Consider the following 18,319-nt stretch of genomic DNA (forward strand, 5'->3'; position numbering starts at 1 on the left):
AATTTGTTAAGTTCTCATGATATTAACGACACAAGTAAACAAATATCGTGATACTAACAATGATTGTTGTCCACGAGTGAATAAATGCATATACGTTACCGCTTTATAGTCGAGTTCCTTTTGCCTACTCAAATATAAAGCAAGGTAATGTTCAAACAACCAACCAAAATGGCTACACCAGAATCTGCTGCAATGCGACAAATAAATCAGCTCACAATTTGAGCTTTTTGCTATTTCATCAAGGAAGATAACTAGAAACACTGTTGTATAAACTAACCAATCTAAAATCAAGAGTAATTGTCCACTGTTCCAGTCAAATACGTCAAACCATATCTAAAACTCTACCCGCATAAATTTTCCAAGACATAGTAAAGGGAAAAAAATGCAACAGCTCCCACCCTCCAAAAAGGCCCAAACAAAACTACAAATTGATGTAGGTCAGTGAGTTAATCCTCAAAATCTCCAGCATTTTCTAATAAGTAGTTGGCTGCCAATTGCTCGTCACGGTCACATGCTAAAAATGCCTCTATGACTGAGGCTCTATCAAATCCCATTGCTTCAAGCTATATATGTATCATAAGTAAAGCCAATCAGCAATAGTGAAGCTAATGGTCAAGTCGGTGGAAATGAAAAGAGAAAATATCAGACTTAAATATTTAAGACATACCCTTCCAATTGCCTCCTGCTCAGCTGGCGTCACATTGATTGCATGAGGCATGTCTTGTTCAGGTTGATCAAATATATCACTAGTAAAAGAAACGGGGTCACATTTATAAATAAAAAATTTCTGAGAATACATATTATCAAGCGTTACTTTCGTGTTACCAATTGAAATAGCAAAATATGAAACAGAGATTACCAAGCATCGATGTTAGTAAAACACAACAATAATAAAATTGTCAAGCATATACCATATATGGCGAGCAGTACACTCACCCTTCTGAACCCTCAATAGGTTCGTTAATCAACTGGAGAAACTCAGCATGATTCTCTTGAATTACTCTTAAGAGACCAGGATTCTGCTTTCCAAGCTCCTGAAGTACAGGCTGCAATAGAAGTATTCAAAAGACATTAAAAAGTGACTACTTCATCGCCAATTTGGTGATTGAGAATATAGTTATTTAGATACCTGCAGAATTTGCGGATTGGATTGCACCATTGATCGCAATGCTTGAAACTGAAAATGCAAAGACACAGTTATTAATACAGTTTAAACCAAATGCAATACTAAATTGTTAATTGTTCTACATGCATACCCTTCATTATATTGATTAAAAATGTGCAAATTCATAATACATTTCCAAATAGCTCCCGTCATACAAACCACAGTATTAACAGACTAAGAGAACCAACGACAAGTAACTTTATTATATGTCACCGCATTTTTCATATAAGCTAAAAGTATGACGAAATGGAAAAAAATACATCATCAAATTTATTGTTTACTTTCAGAAAGTTCTTTATACTTCATTTTTTCTTAAAAAATTGTAATTTAAGTCTATTACAACCTTATAAAACCAACTTGTAAGACGAGATTTGTAACCACTCACACCCACATTGGCTAAAAATAGATCAAATCATAGTATATATAAGTGAATGTATCAAATCATAATTTCAAACGGGTGATACAAGGTTGAGTTAGACTTAAATTACACTTTCTTAAAAGTATTCATGGTATATTATAATCTCAATTTTTTAGTGAAAAAGTTCAAGATATTAGAACTATTTCCTGCAACAGGATATGCAGAACATAAATGTTTACAAGCATTAAGAGCATAAATTTACGGAACCAAAACCCACCTGGGGATTGTTTCTTAGAAAGTCAAGTGACCCAATTCCGGCTCCAACACCAGAAATTGCTTCCTGAAAAAAAGTACATCTACTTAAAATAAAGCTCAAAAACTAACAGCACAAAATGTAAAGACTAGGTTTACCTGTGGAAACATATTCAAGGGAGAAGAGTTAGGGACACCAGGAACAGCTCCGGCAGTGACCCCACCTGTTTCAGTTGTCTGACTATTTGGGTAAGGAGCAGCTGGCACAGCAATTTCTGCTGCTTCAGGAATTCCCTGCAAACAAAACAAATAAATAAATGCAAAAGCTACGAAAATAAGATCTATGCAGTTAATTCTACAATGAGCACTTTATACATACTGAATACAGGTAGTCCACAGCACGCTCTGGGTTATTGTAAGCTGCTCGGAGAGCACGACTAACTGTATCTCTGTCCCAACTGCCACCACCCATGTCTATAATTTGCTGAATAGTCTGCTCAAGATTACTACCAGCAACTAAATTTGAAGCAGCCTGGCCATAAGTATCCGTAGTCACACTGCAAAAATGATACCAAATGGTTTTTCAGAAGACTTTATAACAGGAAATGGGTAATTGCAAACAGCTCAATTTGTTAATTGAAACAAGAGGGTGATGTTATATTAATTTACGACAGAACTATAATTATGAACAATATTGTTAAAATTTCAAGTATACAATGTGGTGATGACGAGCACAGCAAAATGGGAGAAGCATTGATCAAAGCAGGGTCACATGGTTGCTCATGAAATCAAAGGATTGTGCACAGCATCAATCCGTTTGAGAAAGTCAGGCTTTGAGTTAAAACAGTTATTTTTCTTTCTAAAAAACCAAACTCATAAGGATGGCCGCCTTCCCCAGGGATCCATTTGTAAATTAGAATAAAACCAAACAACACTCTCATCATCAACACTCTCAGTCACCATTGGCTATCACAACACTGACACTATTGTCATCTATGCCAGCATTGATTACAAGGCTATGATTTGCCATTCTAGAATAAAATTTCTTGAGCCTAAAGTTTTGGTTGCCTGTAATGGAAAAAGGGTTTTTCAAGTTGCTTGTGAAACACGTAGCCTTCATTCATCTGAAATGCTAACTGAATGCAACATGCTGAATGAAATCTGGATATAAGCCAGATCCTTCTAAGAACAGTAACTTGTGTACAGGTAAAAACAGATTAATTAGATTGGACCAAACTGAAAAGGAATTGTGCTGGTCCATGTTAGAATTAGACCATATTGGCCCAACCTATAAGTTATCAGGCTAGTCCCTAATTTAATTTCATCCTGATTTAGCATACGACCATAACTTCTGGACAGTGGAAAAAAATTAATTAGATCTGGCCCGATTTGGCCTCAGATAGAAATTAATTTGAATAGTAACCAAAGTAATCAGGTGGGCCATAACAGCATCAGACCAAATTCATGTTACAAAAAAAATCATTTTACCTTGAATTTATTACTATAAATAAAAAGGATCCCTCATTAACAGCCTTCATTAGATGTAAACCTCTTAAAAGGAACATCAGGGCAAAAAGAATAGAAACATCATCAGAATTTATAAGCAGTATATTCAGGCAACTGTAAAGATAAAATTCATACTTTGTAGTTGTGACATCTGTTGCAGGAGCATTATTGTTAGCAGATCTGCAAAACCAATTGTTAGGCAAAAATTTCAGCTGGTACAAAACCAACCACAAAAAGCTATTTCAAATAAACTCACTGGGTTTGTACTAGAGACGAGGAATTTGGTGTTGATACAGTTATAGGTGGGTTGCTAGCAGGCTGTAACACATGCCCAATCACCAGCTCATACAGGGGAAAAAGAAATAAAAGCCAAATGCCAACAAGAAGAAATAAAAAATGAGCAAGGAACATGCCTGACTTGATGAAGTGCCAGCAGATCCCAAGGTTTTACTCTGCAATTGAAGAAACATGTAAAAAGTATGTTCACAGAAGTAAAAAGGAATCACCAACAAAACATACCAAAGCCTAAGAAAGGCAACTATTGAAAGGACAAAAATGAACATGGAATTGGGTTTATCAAACATAATAGATGACCTACTTCAAATATATGATGACATCTAATGCTTTCACAATTATGGTGACCTAACTTCTGAAAAACTAATATAATTATTAGATCGTTCAAAGACTGTTTAATAGTATGTTTTTGTATAAAAGATCATAGTGCTGCATATTATTTAGAAACAAATAGTTTAAAAATATGATAAATATTAACTCAACTTTTATTTCTCTAACAAAGGCAAGAATATATTTATTAATATCTATAATTAAAAAAACGCACCAATATGAAAATCCGTGTATGTGACTGTTCATAAATGACAGCAAATATAACAAAACAATCTGAGAGGGGAGCACGTTAGTAAAACCATATGCAATGGCTTGATTGCATAGTAAAGTGTGGAACGGCAGGGAGGAGAAAAGACAGCGTAGAAAGAGAAAATGACATCTTCAGTGCCATGGAATACCTACCCTAAAAGAGTACCTGGTCTTTAGGTTTATCACTTACATCAAAATGACTAGCTGGGTTTCTGTTTAGCCATTTTAATTCTGTATGCCTACATGCTAGGCTACCATGACATTATTACCTTGCTGGTTAGCCACAAGTTTCACTTCAAAAACTAAAGGCAGTCTTTTACATTGGTAGAAAAAATATTTCAAAATTGAAAAGCATGATTGCATTACACCATTTCATCATAAGCGTCATTTGGCATTGTAGATGGATACCCAACCTAGGACCTAACTCAATCAACCTAGCATTTTATTCACACCTAACAACCCAATCTATTCAATTATGCTAGGCAGGCACCCTCAAACCTCACAGTCCCTCAACCAATTAAAGTGATCATTCAAGATACACTGACTTATCCCAACCAGGAATACTTTAACTACATTGTTTGTACGGTGATTACAATCACCTCACTTTCTATAAAGTCAAGACAAACACCTTACACCACCCAGGTAATCATCATCTCCGTATAACTAACCCCTAAGTCATCATGCTAACTTCGGAATATTGGAGTAACATGGCAAGTACAGAAACTATATAACCGTAGAGGAAGAAGGATTTCAAACACAACAACCATTTGAAGCATGTCCAGAGTCATTCTCATCACATCAGATCAAGTTCTTATTGATTTTTCTTTTCCAAAAAAGATGACAATATTATTTTAACAGAATTTGTCGTTAAGGAAATATACCTTACTAAGCATTACAACAAGAAAGCCATCCTCAGAGACCTTATTGTCTGCTAATGTAGTTTCATCTTTCAAAACCTTGCCATTGTGGATCAGCAATTGCTGTCCACATGGGTAATTATCTTTGCCTTGTACATCTTCAATATTTTTCTTCACAGCCATAATCTGAGTGGGAATAAATAGTAGGGCAATGTCAGCTAACAAAGAACAAAATCTGAATGACTCTTCATGTAATATTAGTAGATTGATATAATAAAGCACTGCAGTCGTATTTTGGATAGAAAAGACACCAGAAATGTAACGGTTCAGGAAGATAGAATAGCAGAGGATAAATAGGGTGGGAAACAGTGAAAGTATACGAGATATGGGAATGAGAGATATTACTAACAGTGTCTGAGGGCTGAACCCTGATTTCGAAATGGCTGCCTTTCAAAGTCTTGACGGTGAGCTTCATGCCTCCTCGCCGGTCGTTTGTCAACACCGCCGATTCCAATCCAATCACCTCCGCCCCGCCAAACCCTAGACTTTACCCTCACACCTTCTCACTCTCACAAACCCACGCTTTTTTCTTTTCCTTTTCAACTTTTTTTTTTCCTTTTACGCCTTAGATAACAATCCCACTCTTCTATTTTAGTTTTATGATTCACTTATTGGGCAAATTCAAGTAGAAAAATAAAAAATGTAACTTCTTTTATTTTTTTTAAAACCCCTCATACTTTTTTTAATGTGTTAGTTTCATTTTTTTAAAATAGATATACTTATTTCATTTATGATTGCAATTTTTTAAAAAAGATTTAACTCATTAAAGAAAATTACTAGATTTACCTTGATGAAATATATCTTATTTTTAAATGAAAAATAGTAATAAATCGGTAAAAGTTAAGTCCTACACAGAATCAAAGAAAGGGTTATATGGTTTATCCTAACATTAAAAACAACATTAAAAGGATTAAACTCACTCAAATTTAAAAGATGAAAAATAGAAAAAAAAATCAAATTAAAACTTATAAACGAGATTAAAAAAAGAAAAAAAACTGTTCTGCTCATACGTCGTTTTAAGTGTTTTGTTTTTAGGAACAAGCTGGTAAAAGTGTTGTATGCAGTAATTCCGTTAATTTGAAAAAGAAATAGTTGAATTAATGAAAAAAAAGAATTGATTTAATTTGTTTTAGAAATGCATGAGCGCGGAGAAGAGTGGATGAATATAGAGAGATGCATGGCGGAGGTTGAAGAGAAAGAAAAATAAGCAATGAGCTAAATATAGAGATAGTAAGAGTGAAACGTGAAAGTGGCCAAAGAATGTGAAGAGAGAGTTGCTGAAAAACAGGGAGAACAGATCAGAGTACTTGAGATGCGGATCTCAACTCAGGAAGAGGTAGAAGCCTCAGAGAATATATAAGAGATCCGATAATGTTTTCAATGGTTGGAAAGTGTGATGTATGTGTGTGTATGAATGTATGCATTGAGGGAGCTGAAGAAGAAGAAGAAGATGATGACGACGATGATGATGAAGATGAGTAGTGCGCGTGTGTCTTACTGGACAATGCTGCTTCTCTTCCTTGCAATGCTGGAGCCGTGCCCTGTGGCGGCTTTGGACATAACCAAACTCCTGTCGGAATATCCCTCATATTCCTCATTCTCCGACTACCTCAAGCAAACGCAACTGACCGACGCAATAAACGCCAGGCAGAGCGTGACGGTGTTCGCGGTGGATAACACCGCCATGGCTCCTCTCTCCGGGAAATCAATCCACCACATAAAGACCATCTTGAGCCACCACGTCGCGCTGGGCTACCTGGATCTCCACCAAACTCAAACCATCAGCGCCACCACGCTGTCGCAGGACGAGGGAGTGCTCCTCAAGATCAACAACGGCGACGTCACCTTAGTGTCCGCCGCCAAGCCAAACGGCGTGGCCAGAGCCAAACTCATAAAACCCCTCACGGCAGAATCCGAGAAGCAGTGTAATATTTCGGTGGTGCAGGTAAACAGCCTCATGATAAACACCAATCCGGAGGTTATAATCCCAGTCAAGTCACCTGTGCCGGTGATATCACCCGTACCGGTAATCACTCCGATTCCGGTCAAGTCACCCGTGCCGGTCATTTCACCCGTCCCAGTAGTATCGCTTGTTCCAACACCTACTCCGCTGCTAACACCAATTTCCGCCGATATTATATCACCCGTTCCTGTAATCTCCCCCGTTCCGGTCAAGTCTCCCGTCCCGGTCATAACACCCGTCCCTGTAATCTCACCGGTTCCGGTCATCTCCCCCGTCCCGGTCGTATCACCCGTCCCAGTAATGACTCCTGTTCTGGTTAACCCCCCGGCGCCGGCAGTCTCTCCCGCCATTCTGATTAAACCCCCGGCTCCAGTAATGCCAGCGGTGCCCGTAACTTCACCGGTTCCGGCAGTATCACCTGTGAGAGTGCCGGTGCCTGTCCCAGTCCCGGTGCCGGTAATGACACCAGCAGCTGGTGACGTGGTTGGGAGTCCCGGTTCTGCGGGTCCAGGTGACGGCTCTGCGGGTGAGACTGAAGCCGATGGTAAACATAAGTCAGGGGTGGTTCTGTTTAGCGTGAATTGGTCTTTAGCTATTTTGCTTGCTTTCTCCCTTTCACTATTTATTAATTATGAGTATTGATGGATGATTAGTATGAGCATTCCAGCAGTAGATATAGGATTAGGACAAGGACAATTAATTCATTCCTTTCTTTACCTTCTTTCTATTATTCCTGTAATGTTTCTTAACTATATTACATGCATGCATTGCAGAATAATACTTTAATTTCTTTCTTCTCGCTTCTTCCTTTCTTCTTCTTGGATCTTTTGGATCTTGTACATTTTCATAACATGTTTCTGGTACAACGTTTTGGGTAAATGGACGGAACTAAAAGCCTTCGTTTTACCAAAAGCCTCAGTCAGAGTGTATCGTGTCAATGTTAGTTTGCCTCCTGTTTGATAGAAGAATTTCAGTTTTAAACTATTCTTTTCATAATTCATGTTGCATCAAAAAATCTGAGGTCACTCTTGCAACCTGCCTTAATCACAGCCATGTTATAACAAAGATTAGCTGAAAGTTTGTCCACGTTAAATCTCATTACATAAAGATGCCTATCATTACAACAAGAAATTAAATTTTGGGAGCATTTGAAACAAGAGCTTGTATAAAGCTCAGAAAAGCAACTCATGACCTTCTTAATTGAATGTTTTTTCAACTTATTTTCATGAACTCTCTACTCACGCATACCTTTTCTGTTGAATACACGTTTGTACGTGCCACTTTCATATGACTTAAAATTTTGAAACAATTTGTAGACTAGCTTATCATAACCAGGTTGTCCATTTCAATATAGCTTATCATAACCAAGTCTCATCATAAATGTACCCAAGTCTCTGACATTGATACGCATTTCTCCTCAGGTGCATTTCTTATTTGCCAATGAATATATAGCCTTCAGCCTAAAATTTTGAAGTGCCAGGTTGAAAGGTTTTCTATTTTATTCAACTTTTACTTTTAAGCATATATGATTTATGTTAGAAGTAATCTAGTTTTGACATTCTCACCAATCAGTTTCAATCTAAACTGAGGTGAAGAAGATGAAAAGCCAAATTATATAGATCTTCATTGTAGTTTAAGTACTATTTGGGGCTAGCATATTTCAGAGGACTGCAGGGGTAGAAAGATATCTGAGATAAAATAAAATCTTTCAGAATAGATTAAAACCGTATATAATTGGAACAATATATCTACAGTTATGTCAACATTACATTAATTTCACCAATTAGCAAGCTGAGGACGATGTTGGAAATAGAAATTCACATATATCATATTACGATGTACCTGCGTGTGTCTTCTGTTGAAGATCGTAGTGGTCTGAAAGTAGATAATCTTTAGATTATAACACCACAATGCTCTCACTAATAATTTCTACAGCCCCTTTGTGTAAGTTTGACTCGGGATTTTACGTTCGGATTTTTCTTTTACTAGTAGGCATACAGACAAAAGTTGAGATTATTATCTTATATGATCGCATTAAAGTTAAACACTCTGCTGCTTGTTACTAACAATGAACACAGTTAATCTTATAGTCATTGACAAGTGAAAATTGCTTGCTTTGCCGTTAGAGAAACCCGGGTATGACTTCTGACAAACTATTGGCATATTTACATACTACTGTCATACGGAGTACAGTTTCAGTTGTAAAAGAGAAACCTCAAACGATTTTGTTGTCACAGGGACGTGTACTTGGTTTCAGCGGCCAAGAAACATGCCTCCGCCATGCTGGCAAAGGGGAGATAAAAGAACGGTGGCTTGCCAGTTGCAGACTGCAATACATCAGTGGAGGTTTTATTTGTAAACGTAAAACCCGTGTCTGGTTTTTAAGTGTGATTTGCAGATTCTGATGAAGCTTCAGTGTGGTTGGACCATACAAAGATCCTCCAGAACGGCAATTGCTTACGCTTATGGTGGTTTTCTGTAACATCGCTTTCGGTTCTTTGTAGCATTTCCCACATCACTTGTACATCTTCATATCCACAAGTCTGTACATCATCCTGAAGCTTCAGCAGTCCTTCTCCTGCAGCAAACAACAGATCATTCATGTTAATGCAACCGATGATTAAAAAAAAAGAAGAAAAAAAGTAGTCTCAATAGCGTCTATGAGATGCGTGTATGAATTGATAATCACTAAGGATAAGGATGCTTTGGGGATTCCATTTGGTTCACATAAAGCATCACCCATTGAGTCTATATGATGTAAAAAGCAACAAATATTGCTTGTGACTGAACTCTGGGTGCGGAACAGAGGAAACTTTTATCAGGCCACTCAGCATTATAAAGTAGTGATCACTGTGAAAAATACAAACTTTGACGATGTTATTTGCTGCCAGCAGAAAAGTTTTTAGGGGGCATAAAGGTGCACTGAAAAAGATGTGGATCCTACACCAATCTTTCCCTCGGTGGGAAGGGTGACGAAAGGATTAGTTAGCTACTGCTGAAAACACCTCTAGAATAATAATGTAAAGAATTATAAACTGCAGTGGGTGTAAAAATAGATATAAATTGCATTGACGTAGAAAGGTATGGTTTTGTCTTGAAGTGGCGTGCGTGGGTAGGTGGATTGAAATTAAGTAAAAACCAAAAGCAATAATGCTTAGAATGAAGATCATGTGATCATGAAAAAGATTGTGAAGCAGAAGGAAGAAGAAAATTGAATTATGATGGAAAAGAAGAAGGAGAAGAGAGAGAGTAAGAACCGTTTTTGCGAGTCTTGAGACGAGCAGAGAGAGCAAGCCAGACACGCCTGACTGGAAAAATCATGTTGCGCCAGATATCCATGATGAGTTTGTTGGGTTTTGGTGTTATGTGGATGATTTTCTTTCTCTTTCTCTTTCTGGTTTTCCTTCTTCTCTGCCGAAGTGGCAACGCTACTATTCTTCTTAACCAGGCCAGACCTATCTGCTGTTATCATATCATCTCATATTCTTCCTTCTCTTCTTCCACGAACACCAACACAACACAGACAGAGACAGCGACCGAACCCAGGAACAAGAAAGCCTAATGATGTTCGCAATTACCCTTCCGCGTTTCTGTCTTATAAAACTCACACCACCGACACGTGATCTTTAATTATTCTCCTGTCACTCTTTTTTCTTTTATTTATTCACGCACCACCAACTAATATTATTCATCACCCTTCCATTAACACACTCACAATTACAAACTACTCCTGCTTCTCACGTCTCCACATCATCCCATTTTCCTTTTCTATTAATAAAAACCCTATCACTTTCTCTTTCTTCTCACGATACTATATTCATTTCAGATGTAGAAATAACTTTACTAAATTTTAAAATACATATATTATTTTTACTTAGCTGAATATTTTTAATAAAAAAATTTATATTAAGGGTTATGATTATAATTTTTATTCAAATCTCCCTTTTCTTCCAAATCCTCGCCACGACGGATTCTACATAGATTATAAGATTAAGTTAACTTTAAAATCTATTTCTTATCATTCAATAATACAATTTAATTAAGATTTTATTTTTCAAATCCAATAATAAAGATCAAATATTTTTATTTTTATCTATTACAATTTAAAAAATGGACACAATAATCTAGTTGTGGGTTTTGAATTCTTTCATAAGACAAAACCATGCAGATAAAAGATCATTTTAATGTAAAAATACATAAAAAAGGACTTACCAATTAAATATCTTTTTGAAGTGAGACGTTATCACTTTTTAATTAGAATTAGCGTTAATTTAGTGAAAGAGACGGATTAAAATACATTAATAATTTAAATATAAATGTAAAATTAATAATTAAACTAATTTAAATAAAGGAATGCTAGGAGAAGGGCTTATTTTATCATTTGTCACAAATATTACATGTAAGAACGAGGATCTCGATATTTTAAGTAAAGAAAGATTATTCAGAATTCAATTTTTTTAATAAAAAAATAAATGTATTCAGTATTTTTTTCATCATTAACGAATAATAAAGAAGAGTAGAAAATTCATTTTAGAAACAATTTGTACAGGTACCCTGTTATGTTTATTTATTGACGTCTTCAAGTTGCATAGAATAATTTGCCGCTGTGGTTATTTAACTCAGCACACTGTAACTTCAAAATATACTAATAATTAAACACGTTTTCATAATTAAAAATTACATTCCACCACGTGACTCACTATTTACATTGTTATGATTTGTGGAAAAAAAGAGACAAGACAATGCCGACTAAACATCTATATTTAAGTATATACTTATGTATTGTGTGGTAGGGGAAAAAAATAAAAAATAAAAAAAAATTGTTTTACCTAGGATTGAAGCCTCATCCTCAATACTCCAAGTTGAAGACAAGAAAGACGTGGCCCAAAGCGGATGGACATTGCCAAGACACTAAAGGTTGACTTGAAGATTGGATGAGCTGCCCAATAGTCTTCTAGTTGACACGTAGGCCGGGCGAGCTTCCTGGTGGTCGTCATTCCTCCTCTTTATCTAAGTCGGGTGGGCGGACACCTGTCAAAGACACTCCGATACTCAAGTTAGTAATGTAACCGAGCGGTTGGAAGAGCAAGTAGTGCATGTATATTGTGCATCGTACCTCTAAAGTCATACCTAAGACTTTGTTTATACTAGTTGTGATGAACTTTTACCTTTTGCCAACCTAATGACGACCCAATCACACCTTAACTTTCATTATGGACTTAATGAGTCATTATCGTTTATATAATCTAACCATGTGATCGACCATTTGATTATTCGGTCTGGATAGTCGACCTGAATGGTCGGTCTGAATGGTCGACCTAATGGATGATCAACTTAATGAATGATTGACTGGATAGACAATCATAATAAAACTGTAAAGAAGGACGGACGTGTGGAAGGACCTTACAATCATGTGGAGAATTGTTAGATATAATGTAAAGATAAATATATAAAGAATTAAATATATTTTTAAGTTTTTAAAGATCCCATATCTCAAATTAAATTTATTATATAATTAGTTAAAAAAACTGATTTGTCAATCAATAGAATCGGGAAGGAATGGTACTTTCCTCATTTGTTTCGTTTCTAATACTTTTTTAGAAAAGAAAAAGAAAAATATCGGTGAGCATTGAATGATTATTAGAAAATGAGAAAAAGGTAATTCAACAAGAGCGGCACCTATTCCCTGACACTCTTTTGTCCTTTTATTCATCAATATTTTAAGTTGTCACTGCCAAAATAAAAACAAACACGTGCTTCATATTGTCTTGTCTTCTTTCATTATGTAAACAACATCCTTATTATTAATTAGGAAAATGATACTTGAACAACCATTTTTGACAACATTTAGACACGCGTACACGTGTCAAAATCTGAGTGGTCTAATTGGAAAAATTAAATGAAAATGGACCACTCAGATTTTGACACGTGTGCGCGTGTCTAAATGTTGTCAAAAATGGTTGTTCAAGTGTCATTTTCCTATTAATTAACATCATTTGTAATGTTTATCGACCTATTCGACTCAGATTTTACTTCTTTTTTTATTCATTTAAGTCTTTACTTTTGAAACTCATATATATTTTTACTGCATAATTTTTTGTTATTATTATAAAACAATAAAAAGAAAAAAAGTTAATTCAGTGCACATGAAATATTTAAAATAAAAATAATGATATTTTGACAATATTTTAATATGACTTACGTGTTATTTTGTGATTAGTCTATATTAGTGTTTATGATTATTATTATTGATTATAAAATAATTTTGGATTAATCACACGTAGATGTTATAAAAAAAATGTTCTGATTGAAGAAAAAGGTTGGTGTCGGTGAAGTTTGGTGGATGCAGGAGAAATTGAATAAAAAAAGCAGGTTGAGTTGCAATGCAATTATAAGAATGGTGGTTGGTTGGTTCTATCAGTAAGTACTTTCTATTACTCTATTTTAGGAAGAACATATTTTTGGTCTTCTCAATCACTGCACCAAACCACTGTCACTCTTCTAACCAAAATATCGGTTTTAAATATTTTTTTATTATCCCATCAAATTTCACAAAGTCACCCTCTTCAAAGTCCAAAAATGGACCCCATTTTTCACTTTTAAAATAACGGGACAAAGATTTTCAGTTCCTCTGCCCACACCCAGGTTTCAGATGTTCATGATTGTTTTGTTAATGATTTTTTTTAATTTTTTTTATTCTAAATACAGATTGAAGTCTTTTATTCACTTCATATTCATTATTTGTTCGGTCACAGGAGTTATAAGTAAGAGGTAATTGGATACCAAAATCAGTTAAAATTAGGCTAATTTATCACAATAATTTTAAATATATATTTATAGATCTCGAACTTCGGATTAATATTAATTTAATTACAATTTAATTAATAATTTTGTTTAGTTTTAATATAATTATTTTTAGTATTAATTTTTGTTTAATCATATCGTTAGATTTATTGGTTGATTTTTTTTAAGATTTTAAACTGGTAAAATATCCTATTTTAAGCTGATCAGAGAGTTATACTACAAAGAATGTATTTGTTGAATATTGATTAATGTTAGTGCGTTATTAATAATGAAGTATGTGTTACAGTTGATAAGAAACTTGAAGTATTAGAGGTAACGTGAAAGATGAGAGATTAGGGTATGGAATTAGAGATAGCTTAATTGTATTGCAAGGTTTAATATGGAATGGAGAAAGTAATAAAAAGCATTAGGTTGTATTATTTGTGTTGAATTTGTGAGGTTGAAGTGTGTGGAAAGGGTGAAAAGAGGGGTTGGTGAGTGAATGATGAGTTCCTTTTGTCTTAATTTTCAGATCTTCTTGTCTCTATGTACCTAATAATCCTGACATATTATAAGTCAATAATGAATTAATACAGTAACATTATTCTTATTACACGACACATCAAAATCTTGTTTAATTCTGTGAATTTTTTTTTTCCTTAAGAAAATTACCAATAAGTAGATTAACAATATCAATACACTTCTTTAAAAGTATTTCTAATAAAAAGATAACTAATTTACGTCAAATCTTAATACCCTTTGTTATCCTTGTCATACTATATGATTGAAGGCACTTTTATCCAATCTTTGGATTATGCACTATCAATCCATACAATTTTATTGCCAAGTTGTTCCACACATTGCAATTAATTCGGTTTTTCATAAATGGTTCAAGTCGAAGTAGATAATCATATTTGTCATAAAAGGAACTGATAAAAAAATTTTAAAAAATAGAATTTAATTTATTATTTTCATTCATATATACATATACTTTGTTATTATATCATTCTAATTTTACAATTCGAAGATAGATTAAGAAAGTTTTGATTATATATAATTTGCATGCTACCATCCCATTTCTTTAAAATCCAGTGTCTACTTTCACCACGAGAGAAAATTACCTAATTTTAATTTTGAAACTTTAATTTCAAGAAAATACTTTGAAGACCCAAGATGTTTCGTCTCAAATTTCTTTGTGAAGTACTATTTCAATGATTTTACATTCCTTCAGCATCAACATAAATAACAATAATTATAATCATTCTTTGATTGTTTTAGTGTCTATACCAAATTACATACAACCGATATATATATATATATATATATATATATATATATATATATATAAAGCTTCCATAAAGTAAATATACATTTTTATGATTTTAGTAATTTTTTGTTTTATGGATATTAACAATCATCTTTTTACTTTTGGTTTTTCAACATACCATCTTCTATATCTCTCATCTTTTGTTGAAGGTTTCATCTTTCTCATAATATAGAACATTTTTTCTCTCATAAGTTATAAGTTAGATTCATTTAAAATGATGCCTACTTTAAAACACTTTCAGGTTAAATTACAACTTATATTCATTGTTTGTCATCTTTCCAAGTAAGATATCCAAGAATTAAAAAAAATAATCTTAAACTCTAACACCAAATAGAAAAATAAAACTCAATCCACTATTTGTATTAATATATTTTTGTATACAAATGTTACATTATAATTATACAATACTTTATACCATTATATAAATTTAAGTAATTAAATATTTTAATCTCAGCCACAAATTGTGCATCTCTCTTCTTGCACACCACTTAATGGCATTTCTAGAAAAAGGCATTAGGCAAGTCAGAATTACTTTCTTGGCAAGTTGGGACGTGTAATCGCCATGCACCAATTTATTTGTGAAAGCTGTCATGTAATAACCTTATTTTTAGCACTGATAGCAGGAAAAGTAATTGGGAATAATATCTAAATGATATCTGTCATGTAATTTCAGGATAGTAGACCAAATTTTATACAGTGATGAAATGATTGGTATATATTAAGGAATAATTGTAGCTAATGTCATCTGTCCTATGACAATCTCGTGTATGTATTTTTATAAAGGAAATTGATAATAATTATATCGTTCGGTCTTGTGTTGTTTCTCTATACTGTTCGATCTCATCCACTATCATGAACAGCTCGGTTGTAAATCTATGAGAAATATATATTTGTAAAGAAAAGAAAAGATTGAAAGATGAAATAGTGGATATAATATCTTTTAGCCATTATCTGCGGAAAAATTTACTCTTCCGACCAACAAGACGTTATTATTGATACTAGTTTTACGAAAGTAGTAATAAAAGTCAACGATTTTATTCACAGTACATATTATTTTTAGAAGTTGAAATTGAAGCTTCATTGGCGTTGGTTGTTCTCTTTTTAATGATTAAAGTTCATAAAAGAACACGCAGTGATTAATGTTGTTTGGCTCATAAACTCCTTCTTTAACCTATCTTTTCATCCCATACATAGCAAAGTTGGTGAAGACAAATTCATTTCTCCACTCCCTTCTCACTTTCTAGCATTACAACTTATTTAATTTGTGTTGTCTCTTTTTTCTTTATATATATTTTGAAAAGGTTTTTGAATAGTGTTATGGTCTAAGTTGGATCTCAATAATGTTCTTAAGGCATTTAAACTACTTGAATTAACAAACATTTGAATCATTAAAAATGGACAAATATTAGGTTAAAAAAGAGGAGATTAAAACAAATAGAAGAAAAGACAGAAAGTATTTTTAGAAATTTAATATGATAACGACGTGAGTAATAGTAGCATAACACGTTCTTACATTCATTTGGCATATAAAATAAGGATAAAATGATCATAATAGAATAAACTTTTATATTTTTTCAAAAAAAAAAAAAAAAAAAAATTTATATACGTGAAAGTATCATTTCTCTTAGATATTTTTTGGGTGTAAATTTGTACTCTAAAAAGAGTTAACTAAAGTAAAATTGTATAAAAGATTGGCATATAAGTTGTTGAAGGTGATAACATAGAGACATGATGGGTGATGGGAAATTAATTGGGTGAAGTCTGAGTTAAGTGACCACATGCATATGCTTCTGCGCACTGAGATAATTCTGATGCTGAATAAGGGCACTGTGGATAAATTATAGAACAAAAGAACTGAACCACATTGATGAGAGTGGAAAAGGCGATGATTCTGGCGAAGATGGCAACTTGGAACCAATTCAAATATTGTTTTTTTCTCAGCCATTCCACCCAAATTTGTTGCCTTTGATGGATGTACAATGGAAAAGCAGGATCAATAAGGACCACATCATGTTATCATGTTCTGCTGTGGCACCCACAATCAATTTGTGCTTAAGTCAAACACACATCACTCTTCTTTAATCTCAAATCCTATTATATAAATCTGACATTCGTTTATTCTTCTTTATCACACACACACACACACCCTCGTCTACTTTCTTTTAGCCAAAGCCAATCACAAAAGATAAGAGCTAACATTAGTGCTTGTCCTTCTTGTTTTTGAATTGTAATACCTACATTCCACTTCACACCACTAACCACGGAAGAAATTTCAGTGTTTTGCAACTTGTAAAGGGTGGTAAAATTAGTGATTCTTTTGGATGCTTTTATCCAACCCAAAGTTAGCATCACCAAAAAGTTGTTAACTTTCCAAAATAACCGAGCATTGGATTCCGATAAAGAGTGGACTATCTGGATTGTTCTGAGATAAAATGTAACCTTCACATGTCATCAGCACAAAATACTTAACATGGAAGGATGGTTTTAGATAAGAGAGGACCATACGGAATCTAGGACACGTTGGGAATGATCCTCTGTTTAATATACTTTCAAGTGATTACCTTTTCTACATGGGGCGAGTGTTCGAAATCAAGATTCTCATAACCACCACAAGCAGAGGAAATGGCATCCTCTGTTTCAACAGTATATAATTATAATTATTATGTTCAACTACTGGTCTTGTGGCGAAAGAGCACCATGTTTGGTCTCATAAATTTCTCTCCATTCTATTCAATTCTGTGGCATAGTTAGATTTCAAAACAGAAATGGTCAAGATTCTATGGCATACATCTCAATATAAAATTCAAAGTACCACATAGATACATTAGATAGTATCCACACAGAAGACCTACTGGAGTAACACAGTGGCCCAGTTATCCTTTTTTTTTAAATAATAGTAATCACTAAAAGCTCAAAATCAAAATCATCTAGAGATTTGCATATATTCTCATTCTGAGGTGGCCGAGCAAGTGCTTTTGTGCCCACGAACGAATGCAGTGTCTTGGTGGGGTGGGGTTGTTGATTTTTGTTATGTTCCTGAACCTTTGAAACGCTTAATTTATGAGGAGGCAAAACCGACATTGGCCCTGGTCAAACCCTGCTTCAATTCAAATACAAAAATGATTCTTGCCTTGAAATGTCTCTAGTGCCTGGAACAGGGAGTGATTACAGGCCG

General features: G+C 34.2%; 3 protein-coding genes across 3 annotated transcripts; 1 reads left to right on the forward strand and 2 right to left on the reverse strand.

Annotated features, from left to right (window-relative positions):
* Nucleotides 1–185: 185 nt before the first annotated feature.
* Nucleotides 186–5,645, reverse strand: LOC124843297 (ubiquitin receptor RAD23b-like). Its single transcript, XM_047320003.2, has 12 exons — nt 5,421–5,645; nt 5,036–5,197; nt 3,695–3,733; nt 3,538–3,599; nt 3,417–3,461; nt 2,155–2,332; nt 1,935–2,069; nt 1,801–1,863; nt 1,130–1,177; nt 937–1,046; nt 668–746; nt 186–563 (listed from the first exon to the last, which is right to left on the reverse strand). The coding sequence occupies exons 1-12, from the start codon at nt 5,484–5,486 to the stop codon at nt 447–449; spliced, it is 1,104 nt and encodes a 367-aa protein (XP_047175959.1). The 5' UTR covers nt 5,487–5,645; the 3' UTR covers nt 186–446.
* Nucleotides 5,646–5,837: 192 nt separating this feature from the next.
* On the forward strand, nt 5,838–7,832 carry LOC124843296 (uncharacterized). The gene has a single exon (XM_047320001.2). It carries the CDS (start codon nt 6,486–6,488, stop codon nt 7,674–7,676), a length of 1,191 nt encoding a protein of 396 aa, XP_047175957.2. The 5' UTR covers nt 5,838–6,485; the 3' UTR covers nt 7,677–7,832.
* Nucleotides 7,833–9,068: 1,236 nt separating this feature from the next.
* On the reverse strand, nt 9,069–10,707 carry LOC124843294 (uncharacterized). Its single transcript, XM_047319998.2, has 2 exons — nt 10,292–10,707; nt 9,069–9,612 (listed from the first exon to the last, which is right to left on the reverse strand). Exons 1-2 carry the CDS (start codon nt 10,371–10,373, stop codon nt 9,416–9,418), a joined length of 279 nt encoding a protein of 92 aa, XP_047175954.1. The 5' UTR covers nt 10,374–10,707; the 3' UTR covers nt 9,069–9,415.
* Between the last annotated feature and the right edge of the window lie 7,612 nt (nt 10,708–18,319).

This window comes from Vigna umbellata, chromosome 6, assembly GCF_029865625.1.
Source record: "Vigna umbellata cultivar VRB3 chromosome 6, Vumbellata_1.0, whole genome shotgun sequence".
NCBI classification, from domain to species: Eukaryota; Viridiplantae; Streptophyta; class Magnoliopsida; order Fabales; family Fabaceae; genus Vigna; species Vigna umbellata.

Excerpts from the sequence above, each read along its gene's own strand:
- LOC124843294 (XM_047319998.2), bottom strand. The coding sequence starts at position 10,373 with ATGGATATCTGGCGCAACATGATTTTTCCAGTCAGGCGTGTCTGGCTT. Across the intron at positions 9,613-10,291 it reads TCTCAAGACTCGCAAAAACG|GAGAAGGACTGCTGAAGCTT; the intron begins GTTCTTACTCTC and ends TGTTTGCTGCAG.
- LOC124843297 (XM_047320003.2), bottom strand. The coding sequence starts at position 5,486 with ATGAAGCTCACCGTCAAGACTTTGAAAGGCAGCCATTTCGAAATCAGG. Across the intron at positions 1,047-1,129 it reads CCAATCCGCAAATTCTGCAG|CCTGTACTTCAGGAGCTTGG; the intron begins GTATCTAAATAA and ends CTTCTATTGCAG. Across the intron at positions 564-667 it reads AGCAGGAGGCAATTGGAAGG|CTTGAAGCAATGGGATTTGA; the intron begins GTATGTCTTAAA and ends ATACATATATAG.
- LOC124843296 (XM_047320001.2), top strand. The coding sequence starts at position 6,486 with ATGTATGCATTGAGGGAGCTGAAGAAGAAGAAGAAGATGATGACGACG.